The sequence below is a fragment of the Plectropomus leopardus genome, chromosome 17 (assembly GCF_008729295.1).
Source record: "Plectropomus leopardus isolate mb chromosome 17, YSFRI_Pleo_2.0, whole genome shotgun sequence".
In the NCBI taxonomy this organism is placed as follows: domain Eukaryota; kingdom Metazoa; phylum Chordata; class Actinopteri; order Perciformes; family Serranidae; genus Plectropomus; species Plectropomus leopardus.
This window is the reverse complement of record NC_056479.1, coordinates 28,601,714-28,626,626: the sequence shown is the minus strand read 5'-3', so window position 1 is coordinate 28,626,626 and position 24,913 is coordinate 28,601,714. Positions and strand designations below refer to the sequence as shown.

The window sequence follows — 24,913 nt, the reverse complement described above, 5'->3', positions numbered from 1 at the left end:
AGACACCAGAGAGAGGCACAGGGTCAAACAATCTATGACAAAATAGTGCACGCTGACACTGTTTGGTGAGAGATAAGTGTGAGATGATCCTGCGCTCGCACAATGGCTGCCAACCGAGCCTCCTTCACAGCCAAACTTCCAGCTGGGTTTATCTTCTTTGGGTGGTGTGCTGCAGCTTGACACCGCATGCCACCAACAAGCAAGGGCTAATGAAATTAGAGCTCGCTTAATTACCGCGCTGAGGCCCCTGTCCCCTCTGGTTATCAGCTGAGTGAATGATCAGGGACCTGTTACCCTTGGGTGAGCGCAGAGGGGTGGCCGGGGAGGCTGGGGGGCCCTGCCTTTGAGCACTATCCCGGAGCGTCGGTAAACATGCGGCCCTTTGATTCATTGTCCCCCCCTGTGGCAGCAGGGGAGGGTGCGTGTGTGCAGAGGAGGGTGTCAGGCGAGAATATAATCCCTTTGTGATCCCCCGTCTCCGTAGCTACGGCAGTGATGAAAAACAAAAATTGAATAAACAAAACATATTTCTTTCTCTCCGGGGTGGCAATCCGTCACCGTCTGCCTAATTTACCACCTGTTTGTGCCCCGAGGAATGCTCGGTGCCGGCAGAGCGCACAACTGTGTTTAAACAGAGGGCCCCTTCCCGTGACCCCCGGGGCCCTGCAGCACCACTCACACATGGGGGTTGTGGCCCCCAGAGAGAACAGAGGAGAGACCCACAAAAGCAAGGCGACAGGCCTGAGAAATGAATTAGGCCGAGACGGAGGGAGTGCATGCTAAGCACGGGGTTCAAGAAAAACCTGGAAAAGTCATGGAATTTGCACATAGCAATTCCCAGACCTGGAAAAGTTTTAGAAATCTAAATATACCCTGTAAGTTATGGAAAAGTCATGGAATTTTGTTTTGACAAACCTGTGAAATAACACATGATGTGTTGAAGGATTGCCAGATATTTGAAAATTGAACAATAATTTCGGGTTTTAATGTTTTTGGCTATGGGTGGCATTTTTTAAAGAAAACATAAAAATCACCTAAAAAATTAAGAGAAAAAAATTACCATTTAAAAAAAATAAAACAAATAAATATTAAATATTAAAGGAAAAAAACAAAGCTCAACTTTTTTAAGAAAGAGAAATTGCCAAAAAATTTTAAAGAACCCAAAAAATCCTATTTTTCTTTAAATTTCACCTAAAAGTCTTCTTTCTTCATAAATCTCCTTATTTTTAAAATGACCTACATTTTTTAAAGAAAACATACTAGCAGTTAAATAAATACATTACACAGCCATTTAAATATATATATGCCCCTCCCCTAAAAGCCAAAATAAAAAACATACCTCCCTCCCAGTGCATGAAAAAAATATTTGACACCCCCTCTCCTCTCACAAATAAAGCACACTCCCTAAGTTATATGTAAATATTCCTTTCTAATCCTGTTCTGAATTTATTATTTTATTAATTAATTAATTAATTATATTTTGAAAAGCTTTTATATAGTAATGAAAAAGAACCGATAAGGAGTATCGATGGTCATTTCGGAGTACGGATGGTCTTTGAAGTTTGCCTCAAAGTCGTGGAAATTTATTGGTAAAAATGTGTATGAACCCTGTAAGCGGTGATGTCTGTCATCCTGCCTCAGCGCAGCTCAGGCAGAATCATCTGCTTCCAAACTTTTTTGGGGAACTTCAAAGGGAAAAGCAACAGGAACCGCCCGCTTTGCTTGAATCAGCCTGACTGATTTATAGACGCAGAGCTTGTCTCAGCTCTGATGATTAAGATTTAAATCAGTGGAAATATGAATAATGGCTGCATTTGGCTTCCTAGCAAAATTTAACAAATGGCCTGAATTACTGTCTGCTCAACTGTAAGGGGGAATAAAATATATTTGGCTCAATGTTCACTTGGACGCTGTTTAAAGTCTATAAAGATGAAGTTTCAGCGATGATGATTTTGAATGAGAGACAAGTTTGTCTGAAAGAAATCAATATTAGGGGAGCTGGAGGGGTTCGAGCGGGGTGATTTTTAACAAAGAAAAATGTATTTACAGACTCTTACTGTGTTTTTAGAGGATACAGTGCTCGCAAAAACCTGGCTGAGAGGAGACTACATCCTGTGTAACATTGGATCGGCCTTAGAAGATTTTTATGTGCGTTTCTGTGGTTTACAGATGTGGATCCACAGTTAACAGATAAACTGTTATATTGCGATGATTAATGGTGCAGAAAATCCAAAGAGCGCAGTGGATCGTTTGCCATGTGAGTGAAAGGCAGAGCTGCACAGTTGGATAGTGCATTTTAAAAAAACAGTCTCTTTTCTATTCTTATGTCCTCCTGTGCTGGAATTACAGGTATGATACTCGTCTTTGTTGTGGTTTTTGTTTGAAGCATAATGGCTCAGTATCAATCATCAAAACGTCCTCTCCTTCCAAGTTTTTGATTTGTGAGACACAGCTGTCTTCGCTTTATTCTGGTGGTACCAACGCTTTAATATATCATTTCAGACCCTGTAATATGTTGTTTATTTACCTGGCACTGCATTGTTAGATGTATTTCAGCTGCACCACTTTCTCTGTGGATTCATTGACAACTTCATGTGATTGCTGTGTGTGTTTTGGCGTCTCTTATCAGTTTGGGATTTGCTCTAAAACGTCTCAGAGTTTTGCCAAATGCCTCGGGCCGACTGAGCTGGATGGAGCTGATCTGCCATACTTGTGTGGTCTGTTCCTCTGCAAATCCACCGTACGCTTACCAAAGCTGAGACATCCACACTTTGACTCTTAAAGACCTTTTTTTACAGCTGACGTCATTAAAAATATTCGTGTGCATGTTGGTAATGAAAGTGGTGTTTTGCTCCGGCTGTTCTGACGAGTGATCGAGCTTTAAATGTTGTAATAAAGCTAGTGACAGGATTTAAATATCTGTTTGTGGTGTGTTTGGTTGTCAGAATCAGTATTCCAACAGTTCTGCCAAATTCGGTACAATCACAATGGTTTCAAAGCAACTCGTACTCTGTCAGCAAACTTCCTGTATCATTATTCTTTGGTGTGTCCCTTATCATTCTTTGTCCCCTCTCTAAATTTGTTGGTTTTTGCGGATGGAAACACATGAATTTAACAAACTTACTAAAAAAGTTTATGTGCTTGCATGAGGTGGTATTTCAGGCAATTTGGAAAAAACATATTTCGCAAAACTGCAATGGAAACACTTTTTTGGCTTCTTTAGGTCACATGATGCTATGAGGTCACATGATGCTGTGTCTCTGAGCTCGTCAGTAGGAACTGGCTCCCTCATGATGCAGCAGGAGCTGCAAGAGCTGGTATTGCATCACACGTATAAAGGGCTCGCCTTTCCATTATCACTCCATAACACGCCTACGTCGCCTTCGACTGGAAATATTGACAGTTGCAGTTGCGGTGGCTGCAATAGAAATAAAGCTGCTAATGTTTTGAACATCCATTGCCATGGTTACTGGGATGTTATCACCAGAGGAGAAGCTGCATAACACCAATTAAGATATTGCTTAAATTTTGCACAAATCTGTACTGGTAACCAGCACACAGATAGATCCACATTTGCCAATTTGTTTTTGTGGAGCTCAACAACATATTAGACTCCACCATACCTTATGTCCTTATGTGCGTTATCATTTTTTACAAATTATGAAAGGTGCTGCACAATACTAGTCTTGACTAGATGTAGACTGTGACTATAAACCTGCCACTGGCCGACTACTCAGGCTGGCACTCTCCCCCTCTACTGTTTGCATTTTACCATTTTTATATGCGAGGAACAACAACCTACAGGCTGAAAATGTCAAGTTTTGATGAAGTTTTTGATTGTGCAATAAGGCATTCCTGCTTTGCTGTTTTGGTGAATTGATGTGAAGAGTTACAACAAATAAAACAACTTTTGAAAACACCTCGGAAAAGCCCACAGTCAGTCTCGCAGGACTCTTCCACCCACATTGACACAGCACTGTGGAGACTGATTAATCTAAGGGAGATGAATACAGTGCAGCCGTTCTGACTGGCCTTACGGGATATTTCTGCTGTTGTGTGACTGTACAAGCGTTCAATAGTGATCTGAGAGTAAATGCTGCCTGCTGAACCGAGCTCACAATAATTTTTCACCATTTGTATAAAGACTTTCAGCTGTATCATCATACGTGTTACTTGACAACAGAAAAAGAATTAGATGTCAATGAAAACACTTGTCCTGTGTGATCAGATCAGCTGTATCAATACACAAAAACGAGCAATTTCCAGTGACATATTGTTGGCTGACGGTCATACGTCTTGAACAGCTCAGTTTTATGTGTCCAGACTTTAAAATTATCCACGTTTATGTAAACCTCAGTTCTGTCAGTTTGTCAGCTGTCAGTTTGGTGTATGAAAGCTCTCAGCAGAGGGAAGATAAAATGTTTTCAGATTGATTTGTGTCAGCTGACATCGCCTCAGGCTGTGTAAGTAAGCCATCGCAGAAATATGCAGAAAAGCACCAGGGTGTGGATTGGCGTCGCTCGGGTCTGATTAATTGAGACATCTGACCTTTTGACTGCTGGCTGACATCTGGCGGCAAACATTCCTGCATATTGGACTCACTCACCGTAGTCTTTTTTACAGTACTTCTTCATCGTGATCTTCATCTTTCCCTTCGAAGCTTTACAGTGAGACTCGCAATCTGAGGGGAAAGAAAGAGGGAAAGAGAGTTAGATAGTTACTTTCATCCTGCATCGATCACACTAAAGCATCATCACACCAGCGTCTAGTGCACTGATACTCAACTTACTGCCCACGGGCCAAATCTGGCTCCTGATAGGGAGCCAGTGGCCCCCCAAACCATTTTCGAATTCACAGTAAAATGCAGTGATTCACACTGGGAATTGTTTTTGTACTTTTAGTATACATAAGGTGCCAGAGTGCATAAAACAGCATCGAAATAGAGCTTGTTTATCAAAGAAAGTGCCAGTGGAGGATCTCCTGCACCCCTGACAGAGGTCCTAGCTAAGCCCTTAATGTCCTAAAATCCTAAAAATGTACTAAAATCCTAGAAATATCCCAGAATCCAAGAAATGTATTTAAGAAATATCTGAAAATCCCAGAAACATCTTAAATTTCTCCAGAAATTTCTTAAAATCAAAATTGTCCTAAAAACATACCAAAATCCTAGAAACAGATTAAAATCCTAGAAATGCCTTAAATTAAGTAATCTCCTTAAATCCCAGAAATGTACCAAAATCCTAGAAATGTTCGTAAGTCCTAGAAACATCCTAAAATCCTAGAAACATCCTGAAATCCGAGAAATATCCTAAAATGTCCTAAAATCTGAGAAACCTCCCAAAATCCTAGAAACGTCCTAAAGTCCTTGAAATTTCCTAAAATCCGAGAAATGTCCTAAAATCTGGGAAATTTTTGGGAAATGTCCAGAAATCCAAGAATTGTCCCCAAATCCTTTTAAAAATGTAATAACATGTATGGCACTGCTGCGACAGGTCCCTGGCTTCCTGTCATTTTACAAAAGTGCCCCCCCCCAAAAAAGCCATTTGAGAGTCCCTGGTCTAGTGGGATGCATGTGGTCCTCTGCGTCACAGGTTTTGTGGGTCTCTGAGATGTCTTTCAGTGAATCTGGTTGTAGCTGACACAGATGCTCCTGTGTCTGTCAGCACGCTCTTTACTACACTCCTCCCAGCTTTTCCACTCCAGCCTGCTCCCTCGTCAGTGTCCTGGCATGCATTGTGTGAGCTCCGAGGGCTTCGGAGGTCACCGCCGCACAAAGGAAGGTCACGGGGGGGAAATTAGCGAGTGACCTACTGAAAATTAGCAGGGACCTTTAGCAGCATCTGAGCCACATGAGGCGAGAAAGTGGAGGCTAAACGTTTTGTGGCCCCGGGAGAAAGAAGCTCGCAGACTTATGATTAATGTCTCGGCGGTGTCCCTTTTTACCTGAACCTGCCAAAGGGCTTTATCGATGGCCGCTGCTGTCACTCTGTCACCGCGCCAGCTACCTTTTGTAATGAAGGAGCCAGTTTTGGGACCAGAGGCCAAACTGAAAATTGAAATCATTTGTTCCCTCCACTTTCCACTGACTGACACAAATTGGAACCAGATCATCTCTGAGTGTCGCCCCCCTCCCTCTCCGCCTCTCCCAGAGCAATAAGCCTTGTGCTCTTTTCTGGGGGGGTGGGAAAGCTGGGCTGGGCAGCCTGCAGAGAAAGGAGGGGGCAGTTGAGAGAGAGAGGGGACCTTTCAGCTTGCCTGAATATGGACAAACTTCATTATTTCTTCCAGCCCTCTGTCCAGTCTTCCCCTTTCTTCCCCATTATACTCTGTGTGAATGAGGTTGCCTGGGTAATGATTGAGGAAGAAAAAAACGCCCCTCTCCTCCCTCTCAAAAAAAAAAAAAAAAAAAAAGAGCGGTTTGGGACGTGGGATGAGGATCGAATTCATGTATGTAGAGAAAGCATTTCTGCTGGAATGCCTGGCTGCTTTCTGGGGTGGCGGGAGAAATAAGAAAAGAGGAAATCCCAAAGTAAATGAATTTGACGAGTCCATATCGAGCACGCCTGATTTCCATGTAAATGAAGTGCCGAGGGCGGAGGGGCTCTTTATCTCCCGCTGGCCCCTGGGGGCCTTTATCATACCTCCCTTTGATAGCTGACGTTGCCCATTAGCCCCTTAGCGCGGTCGCCGCACTGGGCCATTACACCCGCAGCTCTCATTAAGGGCCAATCTCCTGCTGCGAGGACAAACGCCCCCTTTGTGTGTCCCCGCAGCAGTGCCACGTTCATTCTGCGGGGTCCCTGGGGACCACACTGCTCCTAATTTGGAGGGTGGTGTCTGTGTGGAGTTTCTGACAGGAATCCAAACTCCACACAGCCTCGCCAGTCACTATAGTAGGAAGTGGGACTCACAACAAAGCTGAATGAAGTCAGTGGCGCCACTCTCATCAGACGCTGATTGATGATCAGAGGTGACTCAGCCCATTCAAACAAACCTGCATCATGCTGAAAACTCATTAATATACTGTAATTTAATTAATACCAGAGCTGGGACCAAGTCGGTGTTTTGCAACTCACAAATAAAGGCTCATTTAAACTCTCTCTTCAAGGTAGATATGTTCATGTCAAACACTGTAAACGTCACTAGGCGGGTTTCCATCAACCCTGAAATTGCACAAATTGCGAATTGAAAAATACAGCTGATGGAAAAAGTTCCATTTATTGCAAGAAAAGTTTTTACGCTCACATTAGATGGTATTTCAGGCGATTCGAAAAAGCCATGTTTCGCAAAACTGCAATGGAGACACTTTTTGGTCTTTTCTAGGTCACATGATGCTATGTCTGTGTGCTCAGTAGGAACTGGCTCCCTCATGATGCAGCAGGAGCTACAGGAGCTGTTATTGCGTCACATAACTCTGAGAAAGTTGAGTGGATCATCCGAAAGTTTTGAATCCACAATTCCTCTGTGAAATCGTGGGGGGCTCGTCTTGCCATTATGGCTCTCATAACACGCCTTCGTCGCCTTCGATTGGAAATAATGACGGCTAGTGAGGTGGCTGCAATAGAAATAAACCTGCTAATGTTTTGAACATCCATTGCCATGGTTACTGGGATGTCATCACCAGAGGAAAAGTCACATAACATCACTCAGTGGAAACACAATCATCTCACAATTGTCTTTAATCAACATTTCGAAAATATCGCTTAAATAATGTGCAAATCTGTGATGAAAGCGTGACCACTGTCCTCATACTTCCATGCTCCCGAGTCAAGTCCCAAGTCCTTCATTTAGAGTCTCGAATCCTAAACAAGGCAAAATGTACTCAATACTCAATATAAAGTAATACCAATAATAAATTTACAAAAATGATGAATGCTTTTTAAAATTGCATTTTTTTGTTAAAACAAATTCAATTTAAAAAAAAAAACCTTACCCAGCTGTGAAGTTAACCATTGCCAAGCATTAGCATGTTAATATTAGCCTCCACATACACATTTTTGTGCAGTTTTTACAAAGTTGGAAGATGTTGCATCTTAGTCTGTAATTTTCAACCTGTATGTTTTTTGTACTGCAATTTTTTTTCAACCATGACATAGCTTTTGTACATGCTACTGTTTTTATACATTATATTTGGCCTCATTTTCTTCTCAGCTGGTGCTCAGTAATGTAATGTTAGTTCTTCTTGGCTCTCTCCTGCTTTCTCAACTTTTTAAATAACATACTTTTTAATCTTTAGGCTTAGAGAGAGAGGTATCAAGTATTTTCAAGTCAAAAAGCTCAAGTCCAAAGTCCAGAGTCATTAGTGTTGAGCTGCGAGTTTTTTGTGTTTTAGTTGCAGTTGAGTCTAAAGTCAACAAATCTGTGACCCAAGTCCAAGTCATGTGACTGCACGCCTATGATGAACACAGCCGAGCAAACCGTTTGCAGGTTGATTACAATTTCCGAACAAGGTGATTGGGATGATGAGAGACACAGAAATTAAAACTGCAGGTAAATATTTTTGCTGCGCATCATCTAATGTTGACAGTCCAACACGGAGGCTCCTGTCAGAGCACATGAACAATGGGGTCGGGCAGGGCTTCACTGTCGGCGCAGCCAGCCTTGATTGAAATACAAACTGGTGCAAATGAAGCATGTAATCAGATTAGGGCTGGGACCCAGGGGAGGCTGCTGGGCAGGCTGGGAATACAGGCGAAGAGGCCGCAGGGAGCACTGGCAAAATATCTGGAGTTTACATCAGCGGCGCTCAGACCTCACTGACGTGTGTTTAGTGGAGGAGTGAGACTGTGAATGGATGGAAAAACATGCATGTGCTAAAGTTGTATTTATAATTTTGTGTGTGAAGGAGCAGTTACTTCAGTTTAGGCTCCGCACGTATACAGATACTTTTGAAAACCAACATTTCCTTCTTCGTATTGGCTTCTCGTCCACACACAAACAGTTTTAGGTCACTAAAACAGATTTTTTAAAACGCAGTTTTTTCAGGACTTTGGTTACTTTAGTGCCACAATGTTACCTCATCCCCACTCGTCAAATTTGGCTACTTGGGCAAATATTTTGCAGCTTGGGCAAAATATGATGAGTCGGGATGAGATCACATTGTACCGTGACACGGAGAGGGTCGGGGATTAGGTTTAGCCCTCAAAAGTTGCTCAGGGCCTTAGTTTCACTGTAATTGCAAAAAGTGCAATTATATTAAAAATTAATTAAAAGAGCAATACCACTAAATTGTGAAATTGAGCTTGAAAACAAAATTTGTAATAAAAAAAAAGTTTTATTGTTAGTAAATCAGGTAAACATGTTACTCACCTGACGGCTCCTCGTAGCTGGTGTAAGTTGCTGTTGGAGATGCAACTGGGATCTCTGTGATGAGGAGAGGAATAAATACAGACTTTTACATTGTGATCATATTGCAACGCATACAGAATAAAACTTATGTGATGGGAAATATATGTAGTTTAATTTCCTGGTTATTCTCCAAAGAGCAGAACTGCACCCCTGTAAAAAAAACCCTCAGATGAATATGAATGGATTTAACAGGATGCCTTGTTAATAAACAGCTGATTTTGACACACAGATGTGCTGAAAAATTTGTAACAAGACCGTGAGTTTCCTATTAATGTTCAGTTATAGGTACAGAGAGCCAAGGCCGCCGGTCTCGTTAAAGTTGGAGCTGGCAGGAAGTTGGAAATCACAAAAATTTAATATCATGCTATTAAAACCAAAAGCCATTATCTCAAAAAAATATATACGAGAAACCAAATATATTCTCTAAAAAACCCATTTCCTCCAACTTTTACACCACATTTGTTTCCTTCCCAACAAAATTAAAGAAATCCTATTCCAGCAGGTTCACAGGTTTAAATTATCGCTGTGGATTCGAGCCAAACAAGTCCACAGAGACCATGTCCAATTTCCACACACAACTTTATCAGAAATGTCAACCTCAGTAACATAGTGGACGATTGTTGGTGTGCACGTGTCCTCACAGACATCTCTGTTATCTTATCTGTTCGTGCCAGCCAGCTACTTGATGCTCCTAGCTGCAGCAGCGACCGGCGACCTGTCTCTGTTTCTGTGAGGCGTTGGCGTTTATTGCCGCGGGCCTGGAATCTGCAGGCAGCAGATACAGCCAATAAACATATCAGCCATCATTCCCTTGGACTGTTTCTGTGGATTTATGGCAAGACGAACAGTTTAACAGTGTTTGAAGGCACACAGGGCCATGTTAGGCAAGCTCTAATGGTCTGTTTATCCAGGCTCTGGTTTAAACAGACAAATATCTATCCAAAATATCTGAAAAATAACACGAGATGAGTGTGGGCCATTAATTCAGGCGTAACGAGCGCGTCCTGTCCTTTTCAGGTTTGAGGTTTTCTGAGGGTTAGGTATTTATGATGGAGTCTAGGTATCAAAGCTTGGACTGTAGGATTTGGCTAAGCTGGCTTTGCTAAAGGCAGAGTCTCACCAGAAGTTGAAAAATAAGCAGAAATGTGATCAATAATACAACTGGAAATCCCACATCCCACAACCCTTTCCCACCAAAATTAGCACTTGCATGTGGTTTTTTCAAATATGTGTAAACCCACTAAATAAAGGAAATAGACTACATTCCCAGAGCCAGTGAACACACTGCTGCAGCAGATGAGTCTGCATTTCTGTCAGGTTTTGTGTGTGTGTGTGTGTGTAGATTGGTTTGTTGGTGTGTCCGTGCAACATTACAGACAGGCAGAAGAACAGGTAAACAGTCGACAGCAGCGGGCACAGAGGTCTATGAAAACTTTTCAGTGGTTTCTTCTCTTTATATATCTATTACTTATCCAGTCTCTCTTTCAAACTCTATGCGGACTAATTTGTACTAATGTTTGAGCTGCTTAGGAGGAGACGGAGGGTAATTAGCGACAATAAGTCATTGCATCTCACTGGTTAAAGAGCAGAAATTACCGTGTTCACCTGAGTGTTATGTTTCCATTAATGCCAGTTGAAGCCGAAGGCAGTAAAAACACGTCTACCGCAGAGTCATTTGACCTGGATGTAAATGTCGATCTTACACATTTTCATTGCATGAAAAAGCCAGATGTTAGAGGGTTTTTTGTGCAGTGGGAATGATGCTTTAATGAATACACTTGCATTGTAATTCCTTTGAATTTTTCTCATCAACTTCAACTGTACACCAATAGCAAGCTGTTTTAACAGAGTTGACCTTTGAGGAAACTAGGGATGGGCATGAGTACTTGAATACTCAATTTGGATATTGGTATTCAATAAACGTAAAGAGTACTCGCCGCCCAACCTACCACATGTAAACAACAGTGGTTAACAGAAATGTACAATGCCAACATTTATTCGGGTGATTGCGTTGCAATAAACTATGAAGTATTCCTTATTTAGTAAAGCGGTTGTTGAATGTGTAGTTAACATGGAAAATTAACTGGATCCAGTCATGGTGTGTGAGGGTGGTAGAAGCCGTCCTTACTGATGCAGGGGGCGATGGGAGAGCGGCTCTGCTGGTAGCCTTTGGCACAGCGGTTACAGGTGATTCCCGTCACTCCGTCCTTGCAGGGACATTGTCCTGTTGTCTGGTTACACGTCTTCCCTGCTGCTCCAACCGGATGGCAATCACATGCTGTGGAAGGAAAAAACACAAGAACATCAAGCTACAGATTGAACCCGAGTAAACAAGTTGTGATTTTAGAAATGAAAAGCAATTTGCAAAACCAGCGCTCTTACAAAACAAATATCAGCTTTCAAATGGCTACGGCATGTCTCCGCCCTGCCCTCTGCTGACTCTACATATTCCATACAATAAAAAGTCATCCGACACGAAAACCTAGAGAGGAATCACTCACATTAGAGCGAGCTGTGTTTTGCTTCCAGACCATCACAGATGGGGAACTGGGCCCTGCACCAGCATAAAACCTCAATCAAATTAAACCGCTTCCCTCCGCCCATAATGACCATGGGATTCTTCATTAGGTCTGCTCTGGAAGGCACGCACAAGAGTAAATAACTTGATTAATTATAGTATTTCACCCTCACCGCACAGTTTCGGTCTACTGTGTGTAACGCAAAATGCATGTGTGCAGAGGGGCGTCTTTGAGCTTCTTGAGAGCGGCTCTTTGTGTCCTCCGCAGCGTTGTGATCAGACACTCTGTGTGCTCTTCAGATTGAGTTTCCAATGTAAAGCTTTTTGGCAAAGAGTTCCTTACAGGCAAATACTGCCTGAATAATGTTTCCCATTAATGGACGAGTGGAACGCACTTCAAAGTCTGTTTAAGCTGTTAGTTTGGAGGATCGCACGTTAAAAGTGAGAAATTTGTCTCTCTCTCTCTGTTTGTGTGTGTGTGTGTGTGTGTGTGTGTGTGTGTGTGTGTGTGTGTGTGTGTGTGTGTGTGTGTGTGTGTGTGTGTGTGTGTGCTCTGCCAAACATTTACCATAAAGCCAGTGTTTGAAGTGGAAGCCCAGCCTCCCTATTAGGCTTGCATGTGTTATATGTACCAGCAGAGTCATTTGAAATGTGCTTGAAGTGGTCCAGCGGAGGTTTGAGTTGCTTTTAGTTGGAATTTATGAAGCTTCATGAACATAACGAGATGCTTGTTAAAGCTTTTCTTTTTTGTTTTTGTTTTTAAAGGTTTAACTTCTTTGTTTTCTTTGAGTTAATTTGTATCGTAAAAGTGTCTTCCCAGTTTATCTGTTGACAAAAATCAAATGGTTAATTTTTTTAGGGATTACGTTTATTTCTTCTGATCATTCAACACTGGTTTGTTCTTTACATAAAAATGAGGGAGGGCTGGAAACTATAAATGCAATAAAATAATCATCACATAGGATTCCAGTAAAAATGAACAATGAGATCATAGAGAGAAGTTTTCAGTCTGACCGTTTCTAAGAATAAGGTTTGCTTTTGACTGCTACTGTACAGAGTTTATCGACCAAAAATTAAAGCCTGAGCATGGCTTTGCGAATACGAAATGGCAAACAATGCAAATTTGTTCAATGTTTTCTTTAACTCTTCAACACCTGAAGACTGACTGTGCAAAAGTGAATTTGCAAAAAATGCAACATATCTAAAAACCTTGTGATTTGTTTGTTTAATAAATAAAATGTCCTTGTTCCATAGTCCAAGATAGGAAAATCTGTTTAATCTGTCCCAAAACAGTCTGTCCCGCTTAATTGGCCTATTTGAAATGCTGTTAAAATACAAGTATAAAGTCCTGACGGCCTTCCTACTTATTAGCGTTTAAGGTTATTATTATTGCTAAAATTGGTCAAATTTGTCTGCCATGTCAAACTATGAAAGTTTCTTAAATATAAATCGACAGTTTTTAAGTATAAATTTGATCAGGTTTTGTACCTTGTCCATTTTTATGTCAGCTTATGTGAGCTCGTTGGGGTCATTTACGGCTCGCTGTCGGATATCAGCTGCTGCTGCTGCTGCTGCTGCTGCTGTGTAAGCTCGTGCTAACCGTGCAGAGAGAGCAGCTCCTTCAGACCATCCTTTAGCATCGCTTCAGCGGCAGTAATAGCCAATCACTGCCTCCCTCCCATCTAACCCCCACGACATCATCACAAAGAGATTATAATTTTTTGGGGGAAACTCTAAATACTTGTAACAAGCTTGTAATAAGCTCTGAATCCGAGACGGCATTATAACAGTTTTTGAAAATGTCATTTGCCCCTGCATATTTATTGCTAAAAATGACCTATAAACATTAAAACTTCTCAATTTTGGGTGCCCAGTAGCTCAGTTGGTAAAGTGGGTGGTCCATTTACAGAGGCTATGTTTTTGCTGCAGCAGTCGCAGGTTCAATTCTGACCTCACCCTTTAATTCATGTCACCCTCTCTCTCCCCCTGTCATGCTTAAGATGTCCTGTCAAATTAAGGCAAAAAGTCCCAAAAATAATCTATTAAAAACGGGAAAAAAAATCTTTTTTCCAGAAAAGTTGCCATGAAATCAGGCATTTCAGGTTGCAATAATCCCAAAAACAGCGTGCAAAATCCTGGTGGGACTGAAAGAAAATGAACTTTTGTGGACCCACGCTTCACTTGGCAGTCTGACATAAAGAAAAAAATCATAATGCGAAAAAATATCAAAATAATTTTGAATGTCGTTGTTTTTAGAGCCAGTGTTTCCTTTTTCAATGCCAAATTTTAATTTTGATGCCAAACCTTAAAGTAATGTAATTTTATTTAGACAGGGACCGTGCATAATTAAACTTTAACCTCATATAAAACAAAGAGAGACGCAGGTCTTAGCAAATTGCTATTTTCTGCCTGTAGTCTCTGGGCAAGTAGGTGTAACAATAAATAGTCACAGTTTTAGCTCCACAGTACAACTCGGCCTACGAGAGCGTGTTGAGAGTTTGTATCGGAGATCCGTCTCAGACGCAGCGCTGGGATCGATTTACTGCATGTGGCTGTGCTGAACACAAGCTTGATAGATCTCCTGCACTTTGCTGAAAAATGACAAATGGTTGGTCGCAGCATTGTTTAGCTGCGCCAGTTTAAACATTTTCACAAGCTATATTTGGGGAGTAGTTTGGTTCAGGGGGATGCCTCCTGCTTTGCCTAATGAATGGATGTAGCAGCATCCATAGATCTCTGCAAAGTCTGTCCAAACAGCTGGATCAGTAACCTGAACACTTAAAGCCCCTTCGCCCCTTCATATACGCAGCACGGTGCTCTGGGATCAAACCTAAACAGCCTGATTGCTGCCTCCCTCCTCAGGTGACAAATACAGGGCGATGTGACATCACTTAGAAACCTCTATATTTATTGTTCAAATCAGCCAACCATCCCACTCTGCTGTTGTTGGACAGGAAATACAGCGCTGCGCCAGCACAGCCAGGAGGAAGTCTGCTTTCATTTCCCATTCCTGAAGGCCCCCCTTCCTCCCTCGCCAACACTCCACATCTCAAAATGTCCTCGCAACGATTTACTTAATCGTTGGAGGTTTAGTGAAAAAAAATGTCTCTTCTGCGCCTACATCTCCAGCGGCAGCGTGGAATGCCTCATGCTTTATTTCCCAGATTAACAACTTCACCCCTCATCAAGCGCAGTGTAAACACGGCTCTTGGAGAACCACAGTGCACGCCCCCCACCCCTAACAGTTTGTTTTTTTTCCCCCGTCCCCCTCGTACGTTTGGCAGTCTAAGCCCTTAACTGGGCTCAGCGAGTCCACAGAGATGAAGCTGGTACATGGTTCACTGCACCGCACCCCTCAGCAGCCATTCAGCTCCGCAGGACCCCCACTGCAGGTTGAAATTAATTAATCTGTCCAGTTTGGAGCACCGAAGGCAGGGAGGCTGTGGTTTTGCATTAGGGGACTTTTGGGATTTAAGTGGTGCAAAATACAGTCAGTCTGTCATTACAAGACAAATGACAAAGCAGCACCGTGATGTTTCATTACCTCGTAGATTTCATTCAGTCTATCATGTGAAATGTGGAGTAAATTAAACTGTTATACAAAAAGAGCAACTTTTCATGCTGAAAAATGAAGTCAAAGTGCCCAAAAACTTTAGTTCCTCTAATGTCCACTAGAAGCTGGCTCCAAGAGTGATTCAGTCCCCAAAAACCCTCACGTTAAAATTCATGTTAAATTCAAATTCTGACAATATCAATATTTGATATTTATGATTAGAATTGATGTTAGTTTATTTAATGTATAATACTTTTTAAAGCTTGATTTTGAAAAGCGCATTTTCTGTGCAGAGTCATACAAGTGTGTATAATATTAACGCATGCCTGAAGGGTTTTACTTAATTACACACTTTTGACAATTAAAAATCAATCCATTAACTTACTTTTTTCAAAAACAACTCACTGTTCAAAGACAGTGCTTATTTATTATACTTATCAGGTCCTTCTTATTACAAAACAGCTTGGAAAAAATAAAAATGCATATCATATAAAAGCAGGGAGGCTACAAACACAGTAGAATGCAAACAAATATCAAAATAAAATATTTTTTATAATGCCTGTGTTTTATTTTATAGTGGAACTTGTGCAAATGTTTCCTTTTTCAATGCTAAATTTGCCTTCCCATGCAAACCTTCCCGTCACTGTTCTAGTTCTGTATATCTGCTGCCTTTTCTTTTATTTCATGCATGCTGAGTCAGAGTGGATTGAGAGCTGAGCACTGTTGTGGCATGCAGCAGGAAATATCATGTTGCTGTTTCTGTGTTTAAATAGCCAGCGGTGTACCAGGGATGGAGGCACCGCAGGACGGGCATCCCGTCATCAGCCAATCATAGCTCAGCGGTGAATGCTGCTCAAGACCACAAAATGTTCATCTGCCCAAAGTCACTCATGTTTCATTAGTGTGGTAAGTAATTGTGATATAAATGTACAATGGCATCCAGTATTGTGCAAAAGCAGCATGCAAAAGTACTGCCATAAAATCTGTTTGATTTTAGAAGATTTTTCCCTCATATAAACAGACTTTCTCTCCTAAAACAGCACATTAACATTAATGTTTGCCAGTGTTTGTAGGCAAACATGCTGTCACATGCTCTGAGACGGGCCACAGATACTGTGTACATTCATGGGAACGCCCAAAAAATGTCTCAAACTTTTACTCCGAGGAGAAAAACAAAGTATTCGCCACCATTCTGAAGATTTGCTGTGTGGCTTTTTGCATGTCGAAAAACCTTAAAAACCTTAAAGAGTATTTTGCAACTTGGACCCTGTTTTCATATGTTTCTGTGTCTGAGTGACTAATAGAAACAGCATCTTTTTAAAATTGGTCCAGTATTATGAAAAGTTCAAATAGCAGCCAGGATGAAAAACACTCAGAGCACGTTCATGCCTTCAATGTGCATCCACTAAAAGTTTGTTTTTGCCAGTGACAGGCTCAGATTGCTATTAGAAGTGTCTGACAACATTATGAAAAATACATTTTGATTGACAACTTGTTAAAAATAAAATGCGTTTGTTTAACCAGAAACCGTCCCAAAATCCCAATCATCAAACCCAACTGACGACATTTAAATAAACGGTAATTTTATCATCATAAAACACACTTCATTCAAAGTTGACAAAAACAAAATAAAACTCAGAAAAATAGTTTTGGTTTTTCCTCTGCACTCTTCCAACAATCCCCAACTCTGGTTTGGTTGAAATAAATCCTTAACTCACCCAGTTCGATGTGAAAATACGCTGTCCAGCTAAAATTACTGGGGTTTTTTGTTTTTTTAATGGAGTCTGGTGGGTTTGATGATGGCGATTTTGGGACTGTTTCTGGTTAAACAAAAAGCATTAGACGCTTTATCTTCAGCCACTTCTAAAACAGTCTTGAGCTTCCAAGGACTTGGTGTTCTTGCCACTGCAAATCCCTGTTTAATAACGTTACAGCACGTCGTCAAAACATAGGCTAAAGGCGCTGCTGTTGCCCTGAATTTACCGTCTCGAAACTTGCAAATAACTAAATAAAAAGGACGCCTCTTAGCTATAACTGAACACTGACTGTATCTATGCATTTTATGCATCTACGGGATATTTTTGCGGTGAGTGTACAGCCAGAGTGACAGCAGTTTGTTTGCTCAGCGGCTCAGAGCTTGTCTCTACTCCCCGAGGTGCTGCGAGACAGAAGGAGCCCAGCTTTTGTCTCCCTGCACATTAATCCTCGGCCGCTCGCTCTCACACCTGACGTATGCGCTCACACCTGTGTGTGCGGTGTTGTTCTCAGCCCTCGTGTTGAATAGAGGAGAGGGACGATTAGCGAGTTGTTTCCACTGCTCTGCTCGGTGGATCAGCTCACACCTCTGTTCTGTTTGTCATGTTTGTCTTGTCAGGGATCCACAGACGACCCCAAAGAGCCGGGAGCTGCACGGGTCACTTCACCTACACCAAGACAGGTGGGCGCTTTTCTCCTCAACTTCTTAAAGAATTCCTTTAATGCCTGAAGTGTGAAACACAGAGTGGAAGAAGTACACAGATCCTTAACTTAAAGGGAAGCTTTGGTATTTTTCAGCCTGTAGTCTGTTGTGAGTAATAGGAACAAAATTTTAGAAATTGTTCCAGTATGGCAGTGGTGAAATAGGCTGCGATGTAACCACTTGGGGCGCGTTCGTCCCTCAATTTATGTCCACTAAAAGTGTTTGTTTTTGCCACTGACGGGCTCATATTGTCATTCTAAGTGACAGCATTATTGAAAGGTTTCCTTGAAAGAAAGACATTTTTGTTAAAGAGAAAGATCATCAGAAAGTTTTAAATCCACAATTCCTCTGTGAAATCGTGGACTATCAGCTCCCAGAAATCCCTCATACGTGGCTGCTCTCACGTATAAGGGGCTCGCCTTTCCATCATCGCTCTCATAACACGCCTACGTGGCCTTCGTTTGATAATAATGACGGTTAGTGCGGTGGCTACAATAGAAATGATGCTGCTAATGTTTTGAACATCCATCACCATGGTTACTGGGATGTTATCGCCAGCGGAGAAGTCGCATAACATCACTCAGTGGAAACACAGTCATCTCATTGCGATTGTGTTTTAGCAACATTTTGAAAATATTGCAAGTTTTGCACAAATCTGTAAACCTGTCCACTAAGAGCACACAGATCTTGAAGTCAGTCGACATTTGCCAAAGTTGATTTCTTTTTGTGCAGCTTGACAACATATTGAACTTCACATACCTTTGCCATGTTGCATGTGCGCCCTTATGTGCGTCATCCCATCGCAATTTTGTTTTATTATTTTTAGATTTATTATTTTACATTGCAAAAATGTTGTTTACGTTTTGTGCAAATCTTAAATGGAAATCCGTGTTCTGATGCATTGATGTGTAAGCAGCACTTTGCCACTGTAACTGATTACCTAACTGATAGTTAGGTAGTTTATTCCAGTGTTTCTCCCTCTAGACGTCATAATATAAATCTGAGAGGCTTCTTGAATCTTTGCTTGGACTTTTTGTTTTGTTTTTGTAAGGGATCGCATGACATAAAGCCTATTTATTTACACTTCTCTTTAACAATTAAATATAGTGGAGTAGAGGAATAAAATAACAGAAGTGAAAAGTAAATAAGCACCTTAAAAGTACAGTATTTCAGTATATTTTCTGGGCTACTTTACACTACTGTGAACAGAGTACTGCTGAGAAGCATGTGTATAAAACATTACCTGAACCCAAACCTCAGAGGAGTTTAAGCAGGATTATTGGTTACTGTTTATTAACACACTCACCAGCTAAAGATTTAGTCTTGTTTCGCCTCACTATCTTTGCGTTTTTTTGGCGCTGTGTCTCTTGGATGTGCTTACAGTCTGGCAGCTGGTTGCTACCTTTTTATAAAGCCTGAAACTCACCCGAGTGCCCATAAACGCCCCAAGCACAGAGAATAATAAGATCGAGTCAGAGGGCGGAGTCACTGTAGAATAATACACCACCTCACACTGACGGTGGCTCACAAGGGACCACTGATTCCTTGGGGTTTTTTTTTTTAGTAAAATCCTGCATATTATCAAAAAGTTAAGCTGCAAAAACACTGTTGACAGTTCACATAAAACATTATAATATCCAACCTTTGACACGTCCTGTGTCATGTTACCTTTGCAAGCCCTCCGGTGAGAAATGGACTTGGTCATGTCCCTGTAGTAACCCTCCTTGCAGTAATGGCAGTGGCGTCCCGCCGTGTTGTGGCGACAGTTGAGGCAGACGCCGCCACTTCTCCGCCCCGACAGCTTGTACAGCTCCATGTTGAAACGACAGCGGCGGGCGTGCAGGTTACAGTGGCAGGCTGAGGAAAGAGAGAGAGACACTGTGACATTTTGCAGATCGGCGAGTCATGATGCCTTTAAGTGAAATAAAACATTCAGCACTCAGATTTAAACTATCCCATGTGGCACAGTTTGAAAACCATGTAGCTCCGGTTGTGCAGATTTTTTTCATGTTTTCACTCCAGTTGCGTGGTTACATCGTCCCCTGTCAGTTGAGAAACTCCAAAACTCGTGAAACCAAATGCAGTGTCATCAAGCTGCAAAACACTGCTGTTGTTCTAAGCTCCTGAAAAGCTGACATTTTGGAAACATGAGCTTGTTATCTGACAGCGATGAACTCGGCTCACACTGGCTACAAACCCTCCAATTTGCAAATGTGGTGCGGAGCCAACCGCAGTCAGTCTGAGATCCTGAGAAAATGCATTTACTTGAAAAACATCGCAATCTTCTGGTATGAGTTTGTCATTTTTAAGACAACAGGTTATTGAAACAGATGGTGTGGCTCGGCCTGCTTTGGTCTGGCCGCAGAATAATGGAGCCTCTTAAAGAAACGTCCTGGTTCGCTTGGCCACCTGCTTGTGAATTTAACCTCTGACCCCCGGTGATGTCAGGCAGGAAAACTTTCTTCCGCTCTCCCACACATCTGAGAGACTGCTGATTTATTGTCATTGCTATTTTCACTTGTTAATATCGACCCCAAGTTCATATTTCTCACGCAATCATGCACTTGCGATTTTAGGACTCTCTTATGGAAGCCCAAAGTGGTCAATATGAAATCCATTTTTTTAAAAGACATGAAATAAATAATCACATGAATGAAATGTGTAAAAATGTATAAATGAACCAGCATCTTGTAATAACAATTTATTAGGAAAATATTTAAGCGAACATCATTAATGTTCAAAAATAGAGTTTTAAAGTAATTTTTATGCATTTATAGACTGTTTTCATGTCTTTTAATCACAGTGATTTTGTCACATTTCTCTCTAAGACAAGCAAACTCAATGTCTGCTGCCAAATTTAGCCCGTTAGCTCCTGTTAGCTCGAGCAACAACGTCAAAGTAATGATGATGTAACCATCTTCAAATACAGAGATTAAACACAGTACACAGACGCAGTAACACCTTTTCACTGTTTCAAGAGAATTTTAATAGAACTTTTTAATCCCATTTAAATTTAGGGTTCCCACAGTCATTAAAAACCTGGAAAAGTCATGGAATTTCACAATCACATTTTCCAGGAGGCCTGTAAAAGTCATGGAATTTGTAAAAATCATTACAGGTTTTTAAAAAGTCATGTAATGTTGTTGTGAGTATTAAAATGTTTATTGTAATCTTCCATGAATAACCTTCCACGTTATGTAAAATTACAGCAAATTTATTTTCTGTAGTTGTCGACGTAACGTAGCATCATGTTGCGTACATTTTGTAATTTTCTCTCTGTGCCCCGTCTCTCGCGTCATTTTTGCCAGCTGAAATTATGTTTAAATAGATTTTGAATCTAATATGTTTGTAAAACACTGGGGAAGTGGGCCAAATAAAAAAAACAAAACAATTATAATGGTTCCTTGGAAAGTAGTGGAAAAGCATGAAATTTTGTCCATAAAAATGTGTGGAAACCCTTTTAAAAATGTCAATATAATACATATTTTTTTTTAAAAGCTGGCATTTGTAAGAGGCTATTTTGAATTAAAATATCTATAATTTGATAAGAATTAAATCCATTTTTTTTAAATGAGAACATTTCCTAATAATGAGTTGAGTTTTAATAAAGTCAATAATGTTTTACACAATTTATTAATGTGATTTGTTATTTCAACATGACTTAATTAATTCAATACTGAACACTGTGGGGCTCCATATTCTCTATGATCATCCTCGTGTTTGTGATATTTTACCTTTAAGGTCACTTTTTTCCTTCATGAGGCTGAATCAGCCACGTACCAATCATATGATCGGCCCTCACAGGCCCTCGCTTTCCCGTAATCTCTCCATCAATGCGCCCGTCTTAATGTTATTACAGCGAGATGCTGGCGATTAGACCGCCACATATGCTCCACGTTCATCAGCGGTCTGAATCACGTACAGACCAACTCACACCTGCCAGCAGGGACCCGAGCTGGCAGGTGGCTGGGATTCAGAAACACTCCTTCTGAATGGGGGGCCCAGACACACACACACACACACACACACACACACACACACACACACACACACACACAGAGGTGTTTGGCAGCTGTCACAGGCTTATCTCCCACACCGCTCTCCCCAGGGCTGATCCAACACACACTACAGCGAGCTTTGAAGAACACACACACACACACACACTCCTCCCTCTCACTCTTTGCTGCTTTCTTATCCCAGATGTTATCTCCACTTAAGGGAAGTGTGAGGGGAAAATGCAGCGGGGCTTTTTTCATGAGCAGGAAATGGAATGCTCTTAGTTTTCGGTTCCTGAAGAAAGACGATGCTGGTACTACACTTTTCATCTTCCAAGATATTCACACACAGATGTGTTTATTGTAACACTGCAGCCGTCACTTTATAGAACAATATTACTTTATTTTTACTTTAGAGACAAAATAAAAACTAAAGTGGGCTATGCATCATCATTTCTATATTCTTCTTTTCTGTCAATCCTGCACAGTCAAATCAGTGAAGTCTGTGATTCTTTGGCATACATTGATTTGTGTGTCTTTTCCCTCTCAAAGGTAAAAGTGTACTTTCTGTGTGTGTGAGAGTGTCAGGAGATTAATAAGCGCTATCTCCGCAGCTGTCCCCAGGCCCTTCTAATGAGCGCTGTGCTATCTCATCCACACATCCTCGCTCTGCTCACACACTTGTTGTCCAGCAGGGACAACAGCTTGAGCGCTGATAAGACGTGTTTAGAGCAACAGGCTCCAAATGCCCCTCGCAACATCGGCCGCACGTTTGCCAGATAGCTGTGTACCATCGAAAAGTCAAAGCACAGGTGAACTTTTTTGTTCCTCAACAGTTTGGTCTGCGTATGAAGAGACCAACCCAGTCGCCTGTACAAATGTTAGTATTATAAGTTTCTGAAAACCACAGATGCGTTACATTTGTACGTTATTATGTAGTAGATATGTTCACCATGCTGTAATATAGGTGTGGTTCGGTGTAGGTACAAAAACGTTTGCAACTCTCCTGGAATGGTGACACAGAAAGGGGTAGCTAATAAACGCCTACATGTGGGTGCTAAACGCCTCTGGAAACACAGATGGTTGTGTTGCTGTGATAGTTGTACTATCCTGGCAGAAAACGCAGCGATGTAACTGATTTTTGTAGTGCTACCACTGCTGGAAAAAAGTGTGGTCTGTTGGTAAAAGACAATCACATTTGAGGGTAGTAACACCACAGGAAAGGAGCCGTGTGTTGCCAAAAAACACCCACTTTTCAGGGCTTAATATTTGCTGGTAAACAGCTGTGGGTCACTACAAACACCCACATTTTGGGGCTTAGAAGCTGCTTGAAAAACAGCAAAGGGTTGCTAAAGAACGTCCACGTTTGGGGCAAAAACAGATCACTAAAAAAAAGTCCCGCATTTGAGAGATAAAAAGGTGCTGGTAAAAGAGCAATGTGTTGCTAGAAAAAAACCAAAACATTTTGGGGATAATACCTGCTGGAAAAGCAGTCAGGGTTTGAAAAAAAACACCCATGTTTTTTGACACAAACACAGCTGTATAAAGAACATCCATATTTTGGCGGTAAAAATCCACCGGAAAAACAGTCATGGGTCACTTGCTAGAAGACACCTACATGTGGGGGCTACAAAGCCGCTGGCAAAACAGCCTCAGTGCAGTGTAGTTTCCAGTGAGTATTTCACGTGTATCCTGCATTTTACAAAATGTTTACACTTTAATTCGGAGCTGTAATCTAACGTGTTAACTGTTTTTAAATACAGCTAAATAAAAAAATGGGTACCCACTTCATGGGTATTAATGAACTCTTTTGACACTTCTGCAACATCCCCCACATACACACTACAGGTGTTATGCAAGCATTGTATAATCTCCATATGCTCTGCAGTGAGTCCTAGAATCAAGTATATTTAATTTAACTTCAACAGCATGTGAGAGAGAGAGACGTGTCACTAAAAACTAAACGTGATGCCGTCGTACATGTGCAGACATTCACAAGTGTCTGTGTGTGTGTGCGTGTCTCTGAACCACTAAACCAACTGTTGTCAGGAAAATATGGCTCAGTAATCCTTTAAGGGCCAAGTGTTGTCTTTTCCTCAGATCGCAGGCTGTGATGAACCCTGTTTGATCTGGCACACGTCACCCCGCTCACGATATGAGTGACTGCGCGGGATTATACACAGCCAGAGAGTAATTGGTCCTGAATAAACAACAATTGTGCAGGAATTTCATCTTTCTCCGTCTCTGAGGAAGCGGAGCATTCTTCAGTCTGTACGCTTAAACATCTGACACCTGTTGACAGCGTTGGTAAATATCTGCCTCCGCGGCGGCGCTGAGTTCCTCGAACCATCCATAACCAAATTTCATTAGAGATCATCATGTACAGACGTTTGATTGTTTCTGAAGTGCGCTCTCTGATGTAGACGGGACCGAAAAACCGCCTCCACCGAGCTGTGGGATGCGCAATTTCCATGCAATATGCACACCCACCGCGGACGCTTCCTTCACTGCGGCTGATAGATGGCACTTGAACATAAATAGATTGGAATAGCATCGCTCAGAGTGGGCCCTTGAAACCAAATGAAAGCAGACCCAGAAAAGACACCTTGTCCTCTGGATGTCCAGTGAAAAATCAGTCAGCAGCTGATGTGCAGTAACCGTTTCTTTATTAAACACACTTTAAGTATGGAGTTTTAATTCTTTTTTTCATTTAATTATGTAAACGATATGATATGTTTTCTAATTTACTTCTGTCATAAGCACTTAAGTGCTATTTTTTGCAGTGAAACAGTGTAACATTTACTGTGGCAATTTTCTGTTGCTTAAGCCACTATATGTGTGTAAGCATCCTACATCCCAAGAAAAAAAAAAAAAACGTCCTAAAATCCAAGCAATGTCTTTAAATCCTAAAAATCCTAGAAACTGTGACTGGCCCCTGGCTCCCTGTCGTTTTGCAAAAGTGGCCCCCAAGCAAAGCCGGTTGATTATTCCTACTGTAGTTCATACGCTGTATATGCTAAATCATTAGCCTGTGATTTGTG

General features: G+C 41.4%; 1 protein-coding gene across 1 annotated transcript in view; it reads right to left on the bottom strand.

The window, feature by feature from the left end:
* Positions 1 to 24,913, bottom strand: part of ntn1b (netrin 1b) — a 56,767-nt gene that overhangs the window by 4,299 nt on the left and 27,555 nt on the right. Inside the window, exons 3-6 of the mRNA XM_042504291.1 lie at positions 19,546 to 19,734; positions 11,477 to 11,626; positions 9,310 to 9,363; positions 4,607 to 4,681 (exon numbers count right to left, since the gene is read on the bottom strand). Coding sequence (XP_042360225.1) covers positions 4,607 to 4,681; positions 9,310 to 9,363; positions 11,477 to 11,626; positions 19,546 to 19,734 — 468 coding nt within the window. The remainder of the gene's footprint in view (positions 1 to 4,606; positions 4,682 to 9,309; positions 9,364 to 11,476; positions 11,627 to 19,545; positions 19,735 to 24,913) is intronic.